A 15884-nucleotide genomic window follows, 5' to 3' on the forward strand; every position below is an offset into this window, starting at 1 on the left:
AAACAGGCTTGAGAGACTTAGATTTACATTTTTTTCTAATTTCAATAGATAATATTGATGTTATTTTAAGCCTTTTTCAATTATTAATTTAAATTTTCACAGTTGCAGGAAATTATGTGGGGTAGATTAGACAGAGGGGTCAGAAAATAATTATTTAATGACAATAGACATTGAGACTCAACAAGTTAAAACTTTTCAGAGTAGCAGCCATGTTAGTCTGTATCTGCAAAAAGAAAAGGAGAACTTGTGGCACCTTAGAGACTAACAAATTTATTTGAGCATAAGCTTTCGTGAACTGTAGCTTATGCTCAAATAAATTTGTTAGTCTCTAAGATGCCACAAGTCCTCCTGTTCTTTTTAAGTTAAAACTTTGTGCAACTTCTGCCTGTTCCGTGCAGCACTCTGTCTCCCTCTAGTGGTGGCTAGGCCAGTTCGTGATTGATGAACCTGCTACAGGTTGATTAAGAGACACAAGTCTTTTAGCTCAGGCAGTAGAGGCTCATGCATTTAGCTCAAAAGGTCCCAGGTTAATCCTTGCTGACGACAACCAAGGGGGTCAATGTTACATTTACAACCATTAAAAAACAAATTGTCAACATGTCCTGTCAAAATACATAGCCTTTGATCCATGTCTAATACCTTCTCAAGCAGCGTTTTTCTGGCTTTGCCTATCTGTAAATATTGAGCATTCTCAGTGGAAATATTTTATTTGTCGGTTGGTGTGTGTGTGCGCATGGTGAAATCAACATTTATTGATATTTACCAATAAAAAGCAAATCCTTCCAAGCCTACAGAAAGGCTATAGCATCTCAATCTCAGATGGGACCTATAGATTTTACTATAATATAGGTATTAGTAACCCATGCATCTCTCAGTGCATTGATCTTCCTGGTAAAAATTCCACCTTTTCAATAGAGGGACAAGTTGGGTGAGGTAATATCTTTTATTGGAACAACTTCTGTTGATGAGAGAGAGAGAGAGACTCGGCTACAGCTACACTAGATACATCTTTTTAATAGTTCATTTTAAAACTTTCCTTCAATCTCTCTCTCCCCTTCCCTCCCCCCCACATTTATACATATTTCATGCTTGTGAAATGTGTTGTGTTGGCAGCTGTGTAGAAGGTATTTTGTGTTCAGGGCTGCCCCAGATTGTCCCATCAGTGAACCCAAGAGAAGCGTCTCTGTTTCACATTTTATTCCAATTTTTAGTTACCTTTCTGGGTGTGCACAATTCAGAGGTTTCTTTTTATTATTATTGTTATGAAAAAAAATAGAGTAAAGTGGGGCTCTTTTTAATGAATGCATGGCCTCATCTCCTCCGCCAGAAGCTCGCTCCACTGATCATAGCCATGGGGGTTAAGGGAAAAGCAAATATTGACCATCTAAAATTAGGGTTTGTGTGTTCATGACTATAAAAGAAAAGCAGCAAGACAGATGGAGCACGCTACATGATATTTAAGCATAAAGGTCAGTGAATGAGCTGCAAAATGTTTATATTCAACAGCGTTTCAGTGCTTAAAGAACAGGAATTGTCACTGGTGACAGATTTGGTAGGAAAATGTTAACGGCTGTGGGCATAAATAGATCCATGTAGAAGCATCCGTCATCATTAGAATGATAACCCCAAAATAAATATATTCCTTGTTTACTTGGCGTTAGTTCCCCATGGACTTTGAACTCAGTCTAAACAACATCTGATTTTTGTGCGTGGATTCATTAGGTTTCACTGCCGTTTCAGCTGCTCAGTCACTAAATCAAATTGAATGTTGTTGTGGTTTGCATATGCTTCACAGGCCTCTTGAGTATTGCATACGACTCTGAGGCCTGTGTTGCCTTTGTTTTAGGCATTACTGATGGATAAAACTCTCTGCCTGTAGTACTTCTGTGCCATGGTAACTCTGTTATATAAACACTGGGGTACAGCACACGATCTATGACAATCATATTCTGTATTGAGGAAGAATAGTGTCAAAAGTCCCATTTAGTTGCCTTAGTTGTTATTAGGGATCGGTCATACGGCATTGTTTAGTTGACTCAAAGTTGTATGCATGTGCCTGCTGGCTTTTAGGGTTAGTTAAGGAACTGTTTAACCCATGCAGTTCTGAGAGGAAGACTAGCACCCAGACTTGTAGCTAGAAATATACCAGTCAGCTTTTGGTTTTACACATAGGATTTTCTTGGCTAATTTGACATTCAGCTGTATCCTAATTCTTAACTCCTCTCCAAGTTCAAGAACTTATAGTACCTGACCTACACCGGCAAAACCTCGTAACAGTTCATAAACTTCATTATGTGTCAAACAAGCCTCTAACCTTCACCTTTTCCAAAGGTATCAATTTAAGTACTGGTTGGAACAATGAGTGCCCAGCTTGTCATCCATTAAGTCCTGGGTTTAAATGTGAAGACAAGAAAAGGTCAAAAATGAAAATTAATTGAACGGAATCTGTAGTGAATTTCCATGTCTCACAGTACCACTTACGTGGTAGTTTGAAGATGCCAAGGGCGGAAATAGCAAGTATCTGCCTTTGAGGCACTGGCAGTAATATGGAGAACCAGGAATGTAATAAAAGAAAGTTTTGCATGTTGAGAGTTGAGATGCTTTGGCAGAGCTGGGTGGAGACCCAGGACTAGGACAGCAGGAGGTGCTTTAGCAGAGTGGTATATGGGACAATGTGCTGCAGCAGGTGAAAAGTGAAGTACATCACCAGATCAATGTAAGCACCATTGCAAGGTGTCTGCCTCCAGCTGTGCTTTTCAACCTCTTTAACCCTATCCTTCAATTCCTTGAGCAGAAAAATAATCTCCAGTCAACTCCTAATTGATTTATTTATAAACTATTTTACTGTAAGATACTTTTTGCTGTTGATCTCCTCCTCCTCTTACATTCAGGGGAATTGCAATAACTGTCTCTTTGGTATTTTTGATTTATGAGGAATCCTTAATAGTTAGTATGATGGCCTTTCACCATAATGACCAGCTACAAAGGGAATCCTTCAGTAAGGGCTGCTTTTCAACCATGAGATGCCCTTGTTTTTGCTGGAGTAAACCCAGAGCTGCCACACACAAAAAAAAGGTGTTTTCATTTCAACTGACTCTATAGGTTTCAGCAGTAAATGTGTTAACAGGAGCATAGCTGTAACCTGTGACAGTCCACAGCAGTGGCCAAAATAAATGCTCATTATTAAAATTCTGGAATCCTCTCCATTAATTTACACAGTGGTCCTCTGGGATGTTAGGGCTAAGCAGCAAATCGGGTGAGAGGCTTGCAGACTCTAATTACAGCCTGCTTATGCTGTCTGCACTCTGGAAATCCATTACATGCTATAAATATATATAGAAGAGACAACGGGCTCACTTTGGAGGAACTGAACTGTTCAGTACTAAAAGGAAATTATTCAACATTTTCTTCCTGTATAGTAACAAAAGAAAAAGTATCCGAGAGGGTGTTAAAGATGACAATAAATAAGAAAATGTTGACACCTAGCCCCAGATTTTCATAACCTATGTATATCTGCAGTCCCAGTTTGCACTGCAATGGTTGTGTAGGCATTTGTGTTTGATTGCACATGCATGTAATGGAGTATCTAACTGGGCATTTTTGCATGCCAGTGCTATGATTGTCCAGAGTATCCTGGTGACAGAGTGTCCAGTTCTGAAAAATCTGTGCCTCCAGATTTTAGACAAAGGGGTAGATTGTGCCTTTAGGCACAGCTCCGGGCCATGCATAAACTATACAACCTCAGAAGTAGTCCCAAAGGAGGGACCGTGACTCAGAGACATGTTGAGTCATAATTCCTCCCCTGACGCTGCCTTGTTGGGGGAAAGAGGAGGGGGGAGAGTGATTTACTGCTCACTTGTAACAGTAGTAAACTGCTACAGAGTCCTTGCATTGGCTCAGCTACTCTGTTCAATGAGTGCGGTGGGTGGAGCCAAGTCTTCAGCCATTTGAAAGCTCTCTCCACTGCGGGGAAGGAGTAAGTGGGTGAGTGGCCCCACTTATGCCTGTGCACCCAGCTCCAGCTAGCCCTTAGAATGGATGTAAGGGGGATTCTTTCTCCCTCTTGAGAGGCTGTTTGAATCAGAGCCTCGCCTGTGGAGTAATTCAGTAGTAGTAGTAGCAGTTAGATTACGCCAACTCCAGTAATTCCATCCGGGCTACAAATCCCCTTGCACCTTCAACTGGATTGAATATTCTTCGCTTTCTGCTCTCCAGTGTATAGTGATGCTGCACACTGTTAAACAGCAGCCATATTCCACCCCAGAGGTGGCTGCATTTCAGCAGTGGGTGCCGCTTATCTACCTCATAGGGGTGCTGACTTAATTACTTATTGTTGCATAAGTGCTTTGAGATCATTGGATGAAAGGCATTATAGAAGAGCCACATACTGGGCCAAATTCATCCCTGATGGCAGCCAATGAAGTTACACTGGCATGAATGTGGCATGTTGTTATTATTACTTAGGGTATGTCTACACTTCAAGCTGGAAGGTGTAAAGTCCAGCAGGAGGAGACATACCTACTTTAGATCTGATCCATCTCATGCACCAAAAATACAAGGGTACCAGCAGCAACGCAAATCGTGGGGGGGCTAGCTGTCCTGAGTACACACCTAGCATCTTGAATGGATACATACTCAGGGCAGCTAGCCACTCACCACCCTGGCTAAGCTTAATCACAGGTATATCTCCTAGAGTTGGAATTAGCCTCTGCTTATGGGTTGCAGGGAGGAAACGGACTAGACATTCAAGTGCAACTGTCATGTCAATTCTCATTAGCCACGGGGAGTGGAATATAAAGAGAAAACAAGGAGCATAAAAGGTGCAAAGTGCATTAAATAAAACAAAAATCCTCACAATTAATTTTCCTGCGTTCTTTGCTTCCATTTGGACCAGAAGCAGAAGTCCCAATATAAGACAAGAGAGAGACTGCTCTTGCAGAATTTCCAGGCATCAGGAAAAATAAGAAGTCTTGTGAGAAGCAAGATTTTCATTAGATTTTCACCCCAGTTCTGTAGACCCAAAGCGTATGTATAAGCTTCAGGGAAACCTTCCAACAGAACCTCACCTTTGGAGATTCCCCCACCTCTAGCATAAACACTCAGCTAGTGGTTGAACTGTTGAAAGAGTTTTGGGTGCTGGCTCAGTGATTTGGATGCACAATTCCCATAATTCATATTAACCAAATTTTCAGAGAGCTATTAGGAGTTTTTACACTACATCAAAATTTTTAAAGTAAATCACCTAACTGAAAACCCAATCCAATGTACGGACAATGTTAGCGGCAGGGCTCAAAGTCTTTAAAAAAAAAAAAAAAAAAAGCTGCGTCCAAATTATTTTTTGGGTCAATGAAGAAATATTCCTGGCTAGATTTAGCCCCTAATTTGTGCACTAGTATTAAAAATGCATGTGCAAAACCCCTGCATTGACCATTTGTACATGCAATAGCTTGCCTGGCATGTATACACATGGTAATTAGGTGCACAATTGGATACCTATAGTTTTTGAACCCTACTAATTTAATTCTACTAATATAAAACTTTTTGTTATTGTCACATGCTCTAAACATGCTTTAGTGCATTCAAGTAAATGCCCTACAGCATATGTAGAGTATATACTACAGTAAACTGATCTCTGAGTAAGATAACTAAATTGCTCTTAGTAGGTAGGTTTTATGTGCTTAAGAGGTGGCTCAGAAGCATGAAAGCAGTACAACTAATAAAGATAATAAGGTGGGTAGATTTATGTAGGCATCGTACACAACATATGGTCCAATCATGAAGGTTCCAAGGAGACATGTATTTCTGCTTCTGCAAAATTTAATTTCAGTCCAACAGTTTACATTTCACACACAAAACCTGGGATGCCATTTTATCAATGTGCAGTAATACACAGAGTTTTACAGTAGCAGCCAGTAAACTAAATTGGTGTTAATGGACACCCACGTACTGTTGTGAGAAATGTCCCAGGCTGATGCAGGTACAGTCCATAGAATGCAGTGGCAGAGCATTGTATATATAATCTGTTTTAGATGGATATGTAAAAAATATGTGTAACACAATCAAAGTGACATTGCACCTCATAGAGACTAAATATGCAATGACCCCAAAGCCTTCGGGCAGTCTCAAAAGTAACTGCTAGGCACTTCACAGGACATATTTTGTATATTTCTTTGAACAGCCCTTAAAAGAAAAATTATTCAGGGTATATGATTTACCTAATATTGTTAGCCTTGGGTTGCTAAGAGACTTTGGACTATGCAACTGATAATACTAGTAAGCAACAGAAAGAAAACAGATTGAATTACTGTGGGCCAAATTCTGCTCTCAGTTATATCCGTGTAATTCCATGAAACTCACTGGAAGTGCATGAATGTAACAGGCAGCAGAAAGGGATTTTGTGCTTCAGCGGCCATCATTAAGCCAGACAGTAAATGTCTATTGGAGTTGTCAGAAGTTTGGAGTAAAGACATACTGAAGGTGCCTATCTAGCTATAAGTTATTTTTATTACTTGCTAGAGTAGATGGGTTGATAGATAGCTATCTTGTAAATTTAGGCTTCATGTAGTACATATCAGAAACCCCTACGAAACAGGAAGAGGACACAAATAGCACAAAGAAATCAGACACTTTGTAACTGTCTTCCCAACTATGGTTCTTAAAAAGCTTGGGTAGAATAAAATAAAACAAATAGATGAGTCATCTTCTAATAATAATAACAATGTTCCCTCTTTCCCTTCACTTTGGGTAATATCTTTTTTCCTGTTTAAAAAAAATGCAGTAACAATTTGACCTTATAAATTACTACTAGAGAAAGCTAGGGCTTTGATTTTCATAGGTGTGGAGCACTCGCACTACCAGGTGATTTCAGTGAGAGCTCTGGGTGCTCAGCATCTCTGAAAATCAAAGCCCCAGGTGTCTCAATTTGGGCACTTAAAACCAATGACACCCAAAATAAGATGAAAAATTAGGGCTTATATTTCAATAAATAATAGTTTTTTTACCAGAAACCAATCCTCCAGTCAGTAACATGAATGTTATTAAGGAAAATGAAGCTTGCATGGTCTTGTGGTTAAAACAATGAAGATTCAACCAGGTTCTGCTGAGCCACTGACTCACACTATGACTCTGGTCAAATCATTTGACCTCCTTGTACCCTCAGTCAGTCCTGCTGGCTGAGTCAGAGCCTTGCTGAAAAGCAGATGTTTCATCTGTATTGAACATTCCTAATATTTACATATAAAGCATCAGCTGGGCCTCAATTCAGCAAAGCACTTAAGTGTGTACTTAACTTTAAGCATGTGCATAAATCTTTTTCTGTTCAGGAAAGTACTCAAGTACATTTAAATCCCATTGACTTCAGTTGGAACTAAGCATGTGCTTAAGAGCTGTACTAAATCTGAGCCTTAATGACTTATTTGACTTTATTTAAGTCAGGTTTCTGATAATATTTTCCAGTAAGTTAATAGTGTAAAATTACTTTTAGATGGTCAGCAGATCTGGGAGATGGAGGCAACGGTGGATAAAGATAAGAGCCAACCTGTAAGTATGCAAAATAATGTATGTCCTTTACTCCATGCTTTTCAGCTATATGATGAGAATATCTTCTACACGGTGCTGAGCACCTCCAACTTCCATTGACTTCAGTGGGAGTCCAGGCTGGTCGGAGCTTTGCAGGCTGGGACCCTTTGTTTGCATTGCTTTACTTACATTTAGGGCCTGATTCTGCAAGGTGCTGAGCAGCCTTGACTCCTACTGAGGTCAGTGTAACCTTACAGTGCACCATCAGCGCCTTCTAGGTTCCAGCCCTTATAGTGCAATGGGCCTTATCTGCTCCTAAGGAAGTGAATGGCACTGTTGCTATGGAAGTTGGATCAGTGGGATCAGATTGTAAAAAAGTAATAAATACATATTTTGAATAATTACATTTCATGTTTATCAAGTGCATTGGAGTAGTTAAAGCACTAAAGCATTAATCAGTATTCTGTGTGTTCTATATTTAGCTGAGACTTTTCTCTTCGACATCAGGACATCAGCAACAGAAGCCATAGAGGATGTGACACTTAAAAACCAGTTTCCCAATATCAGAAATATTCCAGTCCTAACCCACCTGTCCCTTCTTTCCCCACATCCTCCTTTTCAGAGGGGAACAAGAAAATTCCTTTTCCTTCCTCCAAGGATATGTACTCCATGGGGTAGTTACCTGAGAGCCTGTTGATCATTGGACTTCAGTTTCTAATAGGATATTGTCTCCTTTCATTGTTTCAGAGCATGCTTTTTGTAGAGATACCAGAGTATAGGAACAAGCACATCCGTACACCGGTGAAGGTGAATTTCTATGTCATCAATGGAAAAAGAAAAAGAAGTCAGCCACAGCATTTTACGTATCACCCAGGTAATTCTTTATGCAGAGGGCAGATTGGGGCTACAATTTCTCACAGGGCAGGCCTTGTAGTCCGATACCTCATTCTTTTGTCATTAACTAATCATCTGAATTTTTCTAATTTAATGCAGAGTTATTGCCAGATCACCAGTTGTTATTTGGTTTAAAGGTTGCATGTAATTTTGGAGGAAGATTTTTTTATATATACATATATGTATGTAAGGGGGCTTTACATCAGATGCCCAGGCAATGGGCTGGGAATTTATGACAATAGGAGTTTGCAAATGATTTCAGTGAGAGCAGGATCAAATGCTTATGTGCTCTGACCCTGGGAAAACAATGAATATTGCCTTCCCTAGTTGACATGTACCACAGTAAATTAACATCAAACCCGGGGAAAGGAGTACTAGAGTAGGGAAGGAGAAGAGTGGGACATATTCTTTAATGGAGGGCCAGTTTAGATATGAAAGAAAAGTTTGGATGTTTCTCAAACTCTTTCCCTGTGGAATTGGTGAGCAAGAAGTGAAACAGGATTACTCATGAAATTCCCAGCACTTCCTAGTTTTGGCTGATTTTCTCAGTGGAAACCAGAAAGCACGAAATAACCTGACTGGATTTTTCAAGCTTTGAAATGATATCTCAGTGCCACTAATTTCTAAGGATGGGGAAACATCCAGATCAGTTCTTACTTAGTACAAAGCATTTCACCCGTCCCTAGTGGAAAATGCTTCACTGCTCTATATGATTCATAGTTAGAGAGAGGATATCATTAAGGCTTTTGATTGCCACTAAATTGTTGCACTGTGAAATTACATTTGTAAATATGCTGTTGTTTCAAAAAGAACCTCAAAATGTAAACTTTAAAAAAAGCTATAAGATTCCATTAGAAATTTATCTGTCTACAGGTTTCAGAGGGGTATCCGTGTTGTCTGTATCGGTAAAAGCAATGAGGAGTCCTTTTGGCACCTTAGAGACTAGCACATTTATTTGGGCATAAGCCTTTGTGGGCTAAAACCCACTTCATCAGATGCATGGAATGAGAAATACAGTAAGCAGGTATAAATATAATTTATATAATAGAATATAAAATAATTTTCCCTCTGTTGATACTTCTTGTCAACTGTTGGGAATGGGCTACATCCACTCTAATTGAATTGGCCTCGTTAGTACTGACCCCCCACTTGGTACGGCAACTCCCATCTTTTCATGTGCTGTATTTTTATACCTGCTTACTGTTTTTTCCACTCCATGCATCTGATGAAGTGGGTTATAGCCCACAAAAGCTTATGCCCAAATACATTTGATAGTCTGTAAGGTGCCACAAGGACTCCTCGTTGTTTTTACTGTCTATATAACTGTTGTCCAGACTGCCTGGTATGCCCGGAATCTTATCTGCACTAAGATTCAGGGCATTAAGATGTAGGGATGGTTACAAGAAGTAAAAATTGCATTATTTGCCTGCAAAAACCCTTCTTTTCCCATCACATTAAGATTCAGCTGACTTTTACAAATGGGAGTTTATTCTCCTTTTATTGATGATGTCGGCCATTGTTACTGGGGAGGACTTATGCAAAAAGATTGGGTCTCGAAGACAGCGATAAAAATGGTCAAGCCTAGTCTGTTCCTTTGGATCTCTAATTAATCTCTTGGACTGGAAAACAGGGCTGCAAATCTTGCAATATCAGCACGTCTCAGAAACTGTCTATTAATTCCATTTTTCCACTGGAGCCAGAAGTGCTATGAGGAATGCCTCTCTCCTGGTTTCTTTGTAGTTTTGCTTTGGGTTCCGCCTAGAACTAGAAATTGCAGAACCAAGCCAAAAATTAATTAAAATCACAACAATAAAAATAATAAACTATTCTGAATGTTTGAACCTTGAGAAATATGAGGTTTAAGTTTTGGGTAAAGTTTTTGTCCATCCTAACGCTAAGTGCTTTCACGAGAGATTCTCCCGTGATTGCACTCAAGCAATTTACTACCTGTAGTGCCCTTATGGAGAGTGCACTTAACCACACATACTCTCATAATGATTTAGGTCTCTTCTTAGTGCCAGAGAAAAAAAATCTTTGTGTCTCAGTTGCTCATTAAGAATAATGTCCTTTGCATGCTTTATTCTAGTACCATCAATCAAAACAGAGCCCATTGATGACTATGATCCAGCTTTAATCTGCAATACAGTACACAGTGGTCTGGGAACAGTAACACAGCCTTACTATTCACAGCACACAATGGTCACCGAATCCCCTTCCTGTCTTGTGGCCACTATGGCTTCCTGCCAGCAGTTGCGTTCAGGCCTGTCTTCTACTGATTCTCGATTTCATCAGCAGAACCCAGCAGCTGTAATATACCAAAGAAGCAAAAGTCTCAGTCCTAGCCAACTAGGCTACCAGCAATCCAGTTTGATGGCCACACAGGTTTCCATTTCAGATGCACACAGGTCAGTGCTGGTACATGCTGGTTCCCCAGGCCAAACCTCAGCTGTGCTCCACCACTCTCCAACCAGTCAACAATCTTCTCCCGTGATACACTATTCTCCAACCAATCAGCAGCTGAGGTGTGGAAGTCATCAAGAATTCCAGCATATCATGTGCTGCGAAAATTTTACCTCTAATGTAGCAAGACCCAGCCAGCCTCAGGTCAATCAAGCACAAAGGATAAGTCCAAGTTCATATCCTACTGTGATTCAGCAGCAGACAGCCACAAGCCCAAGAGCAGCAAAAAATGGACCACCTGTTAGTGATCAGAAAGAAGTATTACCAGCCGGAGTCACTATTAAACAGGAACAGAACCTGGACCAGGCATATCTGGATGATGGTAAGCAGCATTCTTTTTTTATTACATATAATTCCATCTGGTCCTCTGTACAAAAATAATGTGGCCTCCTTCTTGACAGGGCGAGAACCCATCCCTTGTAAAGTTTTATATTTTCTTAATGTAAGAGCCTTTCATCAGCTGCATTTTTGGTAGATAGCAACACACTTTGGCAACTCAAAAAAATGAAGCATTTCCACAGTCAATAGAAAACCTCTGTCTTTAAGTCACGGGGTGAAGCTGTCAGGTTTTAAAATGTTTCTAATTTTTTTTCCACTTGCCAAACGTTAGTTGAAAATGGAGAAACCGACAAAAAGTGGGTTTTTTTAAAAAAATTATTTATATCAATGCAAATTCCACAATGTAAAACCCTTTTGTACATTTAATAAATACATTTTTAAAAAGCATACTTGAACAGTCCATGAAGACACATAATGAATGGGGTAGTGCTGCAGGCAAAACTATTGCAGATGTTCTAGATGAACAGTAGTACATTGATTAGTAAAACAATGTCATTTCTTTGTTGTGAGCCCAGTAAATTTAGCTGTTAGCAGTGAATAAAAGCAAAAGTAAAGCTTTGTTTGAATATATCCTGCTTATCCTTAGGTAGATAAGAGTTATTGGCAAACTGGTTGATTGGTTGTTTTGTTAAACATTAGTACTATTTCATAGCAGGCAAAAAATATAAAGCTAAGGCTTGGGGGCTTGATCCTGTTCCTATTAAAGTTAGTAGCAAAACCCATGTTTACTTCCATGGGAGCAGAAGCCCTTGATTAGAATGTTGCATATAAGTGGAGTGGGCTGGATTGTGCAATTGTGTATGAAAAATGCACACCTAATTTTCATGTGCTGTAACTGTGACTGCACTCACAATCCAAGTATTACCCGTGCAAATTGCTAATTTTGGTCCCATGCGCGTGCACGTACAATTCTGACAATCAACGTATAAATTAGGCAAACAATACTTAGTGATTTTGCATGCACAGTTATACAGGTATAGATTTTGAAATTCTAGCCCTGTCAGTTTTCCTTTGTGAACCCAGAGGTACTACTGAGTATTTGAAGACACATTTATCTGATATGATCATCATGGCTGCTTGCTGTGGGCAGAACAGGTTCCTATTCCCCACCCCTCACAGACACACTTTTTTCCTTCTTAATGTAGTCTGTATTTGAAATGTTTGAGCTTCTTCATTCAGCCATGGCAGCTGATGTCATCTTGGCCCCATTTCAGCAATCATTCTGGGGCAGTTCTTACAAATATAAAATGATCTTTGTCTACAGAGAGTATTTTGCTAGTATTTTTTGGACCTGAAATAAAATAAAGTAAGCAAAAACCAGGGACTGCTCAGGGAAAGCAGCATTGTAACAGCGCGAGGTAATTTTTCTGTATAATAAAAGTGGCCACTGTGTCTTAACATTCTTTTAATATTAGGGCATCAGAGATTCTTCCACCTTTCTATAAATATTGGACACGCATAAAAAATCTCATGGTTGCAATACAAATGAAAAAATAAGGAAATTCAAAGTTAAGGCTGATGAACTTTGGGCCTGTTCCAGAGCCCACTGAAGTTAAAAGAAAGACTTCAATGGGCTTTGGATCAGGTCTGTAATGCCCAACTATACCATGAGTACATCAGAATGGTGCACAGTGTACCTCACAGCATGTGTTACAAAACAGGGGGTGCAAGTGAAAGACTGGCAGTGAGTTAGGAATGAAATTCCAGGCTTCTGTTTGAATATTTTTGTCATCAGGTTGGCTGCTGGTCTGTATACTAACATTCCACTGAACTCTATGGGATATTAGCGCCTACATTCACAATAGGTGCCTTTGTCTCGGAAAAGCATGAAAAAATTGCATGCCCCCTGAGCATACAATATTGCTCAAAGTTAGTTGTTTGTGGGAATTGTGTCTGAGTCAGAACTACAGAACAGAATCCTTTTCTATGGAGAAATTTTGCAATTGACACGAGGGTAAAAGAGTCTGGTCTGCTTTGGTCTGACATTTGGACACATTTTATTTACCTGTTTAAATCATAATAGCTCACTGGAGCCCTTAAAATCCTTAGCATAAACTGTATTCTTATTCAGAGGGTTCTTTCAGCTATTTTTTAGGCTAGAGGCCACATCCATTCATGGAATGGAATTATTAAGTATGCACAAATTATCATGATATTGCACACTGTAGGTCAAAACTAGAGGTCAGCTCTCAATCATCTGAATTTTCAGAATTCTCAGATTAATTATAGGGTATTATGCCCAAAATGGACTATGGGGAACTATTCACACTAGTATTTCCCTTCCCTACATGTTTACTTTATTAAGAAGTAGCCCTTGGGGTAGTTATGCTTTTCTTTGCAAAATACGTGATTCTAAAATGTTCAGGTCTTGAAAACCACTTTGCTTTTCCATGGGGAAAAATGATTCAGAATATAACAAAAACCACATTTTGCTAACTAGAAAATTTATTTTTGCACTTTATAGTATTAAAAGAAACCCAAATTAATACAATTATGGAAGTTTGACAAGTCCCTTTGGCTGAATCGATCTCCTGAGATTATAAAAGGTGATTAATCTTGCTGTGATACTTATTGGGTAGATGCTTAGATGACCATTCCCATGGCTAGTTCCACCTTGTATTTAGTTGTGATATTCTGAGTACCTTTCCAAGATCTGAAGAAGAGCTCTGGGTAGCTCCAAAGCTTCTCTTTCACCAAGAGAAGTTTGTCCAATAAAAGATATGACCTCACCCACCTTGTCTCTCCCTTCTCATTGTTAGGTTTAACCAGCTGGATGGTTGTATTGTGCTATAGCTGACTACTTCTGCATAGTGACTACTAAGACCATGGTTGTTTTGGTGTTTCTTGCTTCCCTTCTCTTTTCTTCCCCTTCCCCAATCTTTCTCCTTCTAGTCCTTCATCCTGTTCTTCTCTCTCTAGATTTTTGCTGACATGCCAGAATTGGTGGGGTTTTTGGTTTGGTTTGGGTTTTTTTTGTATTATAGTTGCATCCTTCCCTCTCCTCTCTGTCTCCAAGTCCCTTGCTCTTGTGGTTAATGCGAAGTCTTGCAATTCAGGGAACTAAGAATCTGTTCTCAGCTCTGACATGAAGTTCCTGTGTGACCTGGGCTAAATCCCGCCCCATCGATTCCTCATCTGTTCAATGGGAGATAACAACTACTGCCACACAGGGCTATAGTGTTCATTAATGTTTGAACAATCTTGGAAGCAACCAGAGAAATACAGGGTACAATTTATTATTATTATTATTTATTACTATTATTTCTCTTTATTTCTTCTGGCCCTCTTATTGTGTTTCTGCTGCCAGGTCTGTAATGTTGTCTCCCTGTAGTAATTCTCCTCCCATCTCTGCAGCTTTTCTTCTTTTTGAGATCATGACTCTTTCTTTGCCCAGTGCACTCTCGGCTCCAAGGATCCCTGCCGCTGGCACATACTATTAGAGTAATCCACGTAGCCCTTCCTTTTCATCTTACTTTTAAAATATGATTCTTGTTCCACCTCCAAACAATATTGCCACTTCCTGTGCCCAAATGCTACACATACTCATCAGTGATGCCTTCCTATGATAGTTCCACTTGTGTGTGCCACATTACAACAAGAGGTCAGCTGGCTTGTGTAACCCATACACCTTCTGAGTGTGGTGTTCTGTCTCATCTAGTGGCACTGAGACCACTTAAGGAAAGAGTTAAATGAGTCTGCTCTACAGCCTTAGCTAACAGCCAGTTGGTTTTTAGCTCATGCAGTAGAGGCTCAGGCACTAAGTTCCAGAGGTCCCAGGTTCGATCCCACCCACTAGCAACTGGGTTTTGTTGGTGTTACACTTCCACTAACTACCTTTCTAATCCACCGCCGCTCACTTCCATCTTCTTCTCAGCTTCCTTAGTGTCACAGTCAAGGGCTGGCAGAACCAACAAACTTCTTGTGCTTCCATAACATTATTTAAAGTTAGCATAGAACAAAGCTATTCAGTAGTTTAGGTTCTGTTTGGAAATGTAAAACAGATGGAGATAACTTGAATTGGATGTTGTCTGAATTAAATCTATCCAGCTCTTCAGGGAGATTTTATCCAGGGTTCAGATTTGGACCTGTTTCAACCATTTCCCCCATGCTACTCTGTGTTAGAAGCACAAGATACATCTTAGATTGGATTCCACCTGGAAGAAAGAGAAGGTGTGGAGGAGAAAGAATGATCTAGCGCAGGATAATTGAAAAGGCTGCTGCCATCACAGAGACAACTTCCAGTGGAATCAAACATCTTGCTCTGGATAGACAGCAGTGGGCAAAGTAGATTGCCCCATGTGCCACTAGGCATAGAAGTCTCTAAATCTAGGGTACAAAAAGGAAGGCACAGTTGCTAGGGAACTAGCCTACAAAGATTCAAGTACCTGCAATGTCACAGAGCTCCTGTGTGACCTTGGGCAAGTCACTCTGGCTTTAAGATTAAACTCGATAAATTTATGGAGGAGATGGTATGATGGGATAACATGATTTTGGTAATTAATTGATCTTTAAATATTCATGGTAAATAGGCCTAATGGCCTGTGATGGGATGTTAGATGGGGTGGGATCTGAGTTACTACAGAGAATTCTTTCCTGGGTATCTGACTGGTGAATCTTGCCCATATGCTCAGGGTTTAGCTGATCGCCATATTTGGGATCGGGAAGGAATTTTC

The 15884-nt window shown here is 39.9% G+C and overlaps 1 protein-coding gene across 8 annotated transcripts in view; it reads left to right on the plus strand.

Annotated features, from left to right (window-relative positions):
- NFATC2 (nuclear factor of activated T cells 2) overlaps positions 1-15884 on the plus strand; it is a 131084-nt gene that overhangs the window by 75171 nt on the left and 40029 nt on the right. For all 8 annotated transcript variants that reach the window (XM_038369583.2, XM_038369590.2, XM_038369586.2 and 5 more), the window contains exons 7-9: positions 7484-7539; positions 8266-8392; positions 10499-11194. In XM_038369583.2, the coding sequence (XP_038225511.1) occupies positions 7484-7539; positions 8266-8392; positions 10499-11194 (879 nt within the window). The remainder of the gene's footprint in view (positions 1-7483; positions 7540-8265; positions 8393-10498; positions 11195-15884) is intronic.

Source organism: Dermochelys coriacea, chromosome 13, assembly GCF_009764565.3.
Source record: "Dermochelys coriacea isolate rDerCor1 chromosome 13, rDerCor1.pri.v4, whole genome shotgun sequence".
NCBI lineage: Eukaryota > Metazoa > Chordata > Testudines > Dermochelyidae > Dermochelys > Dermochelys coriacea.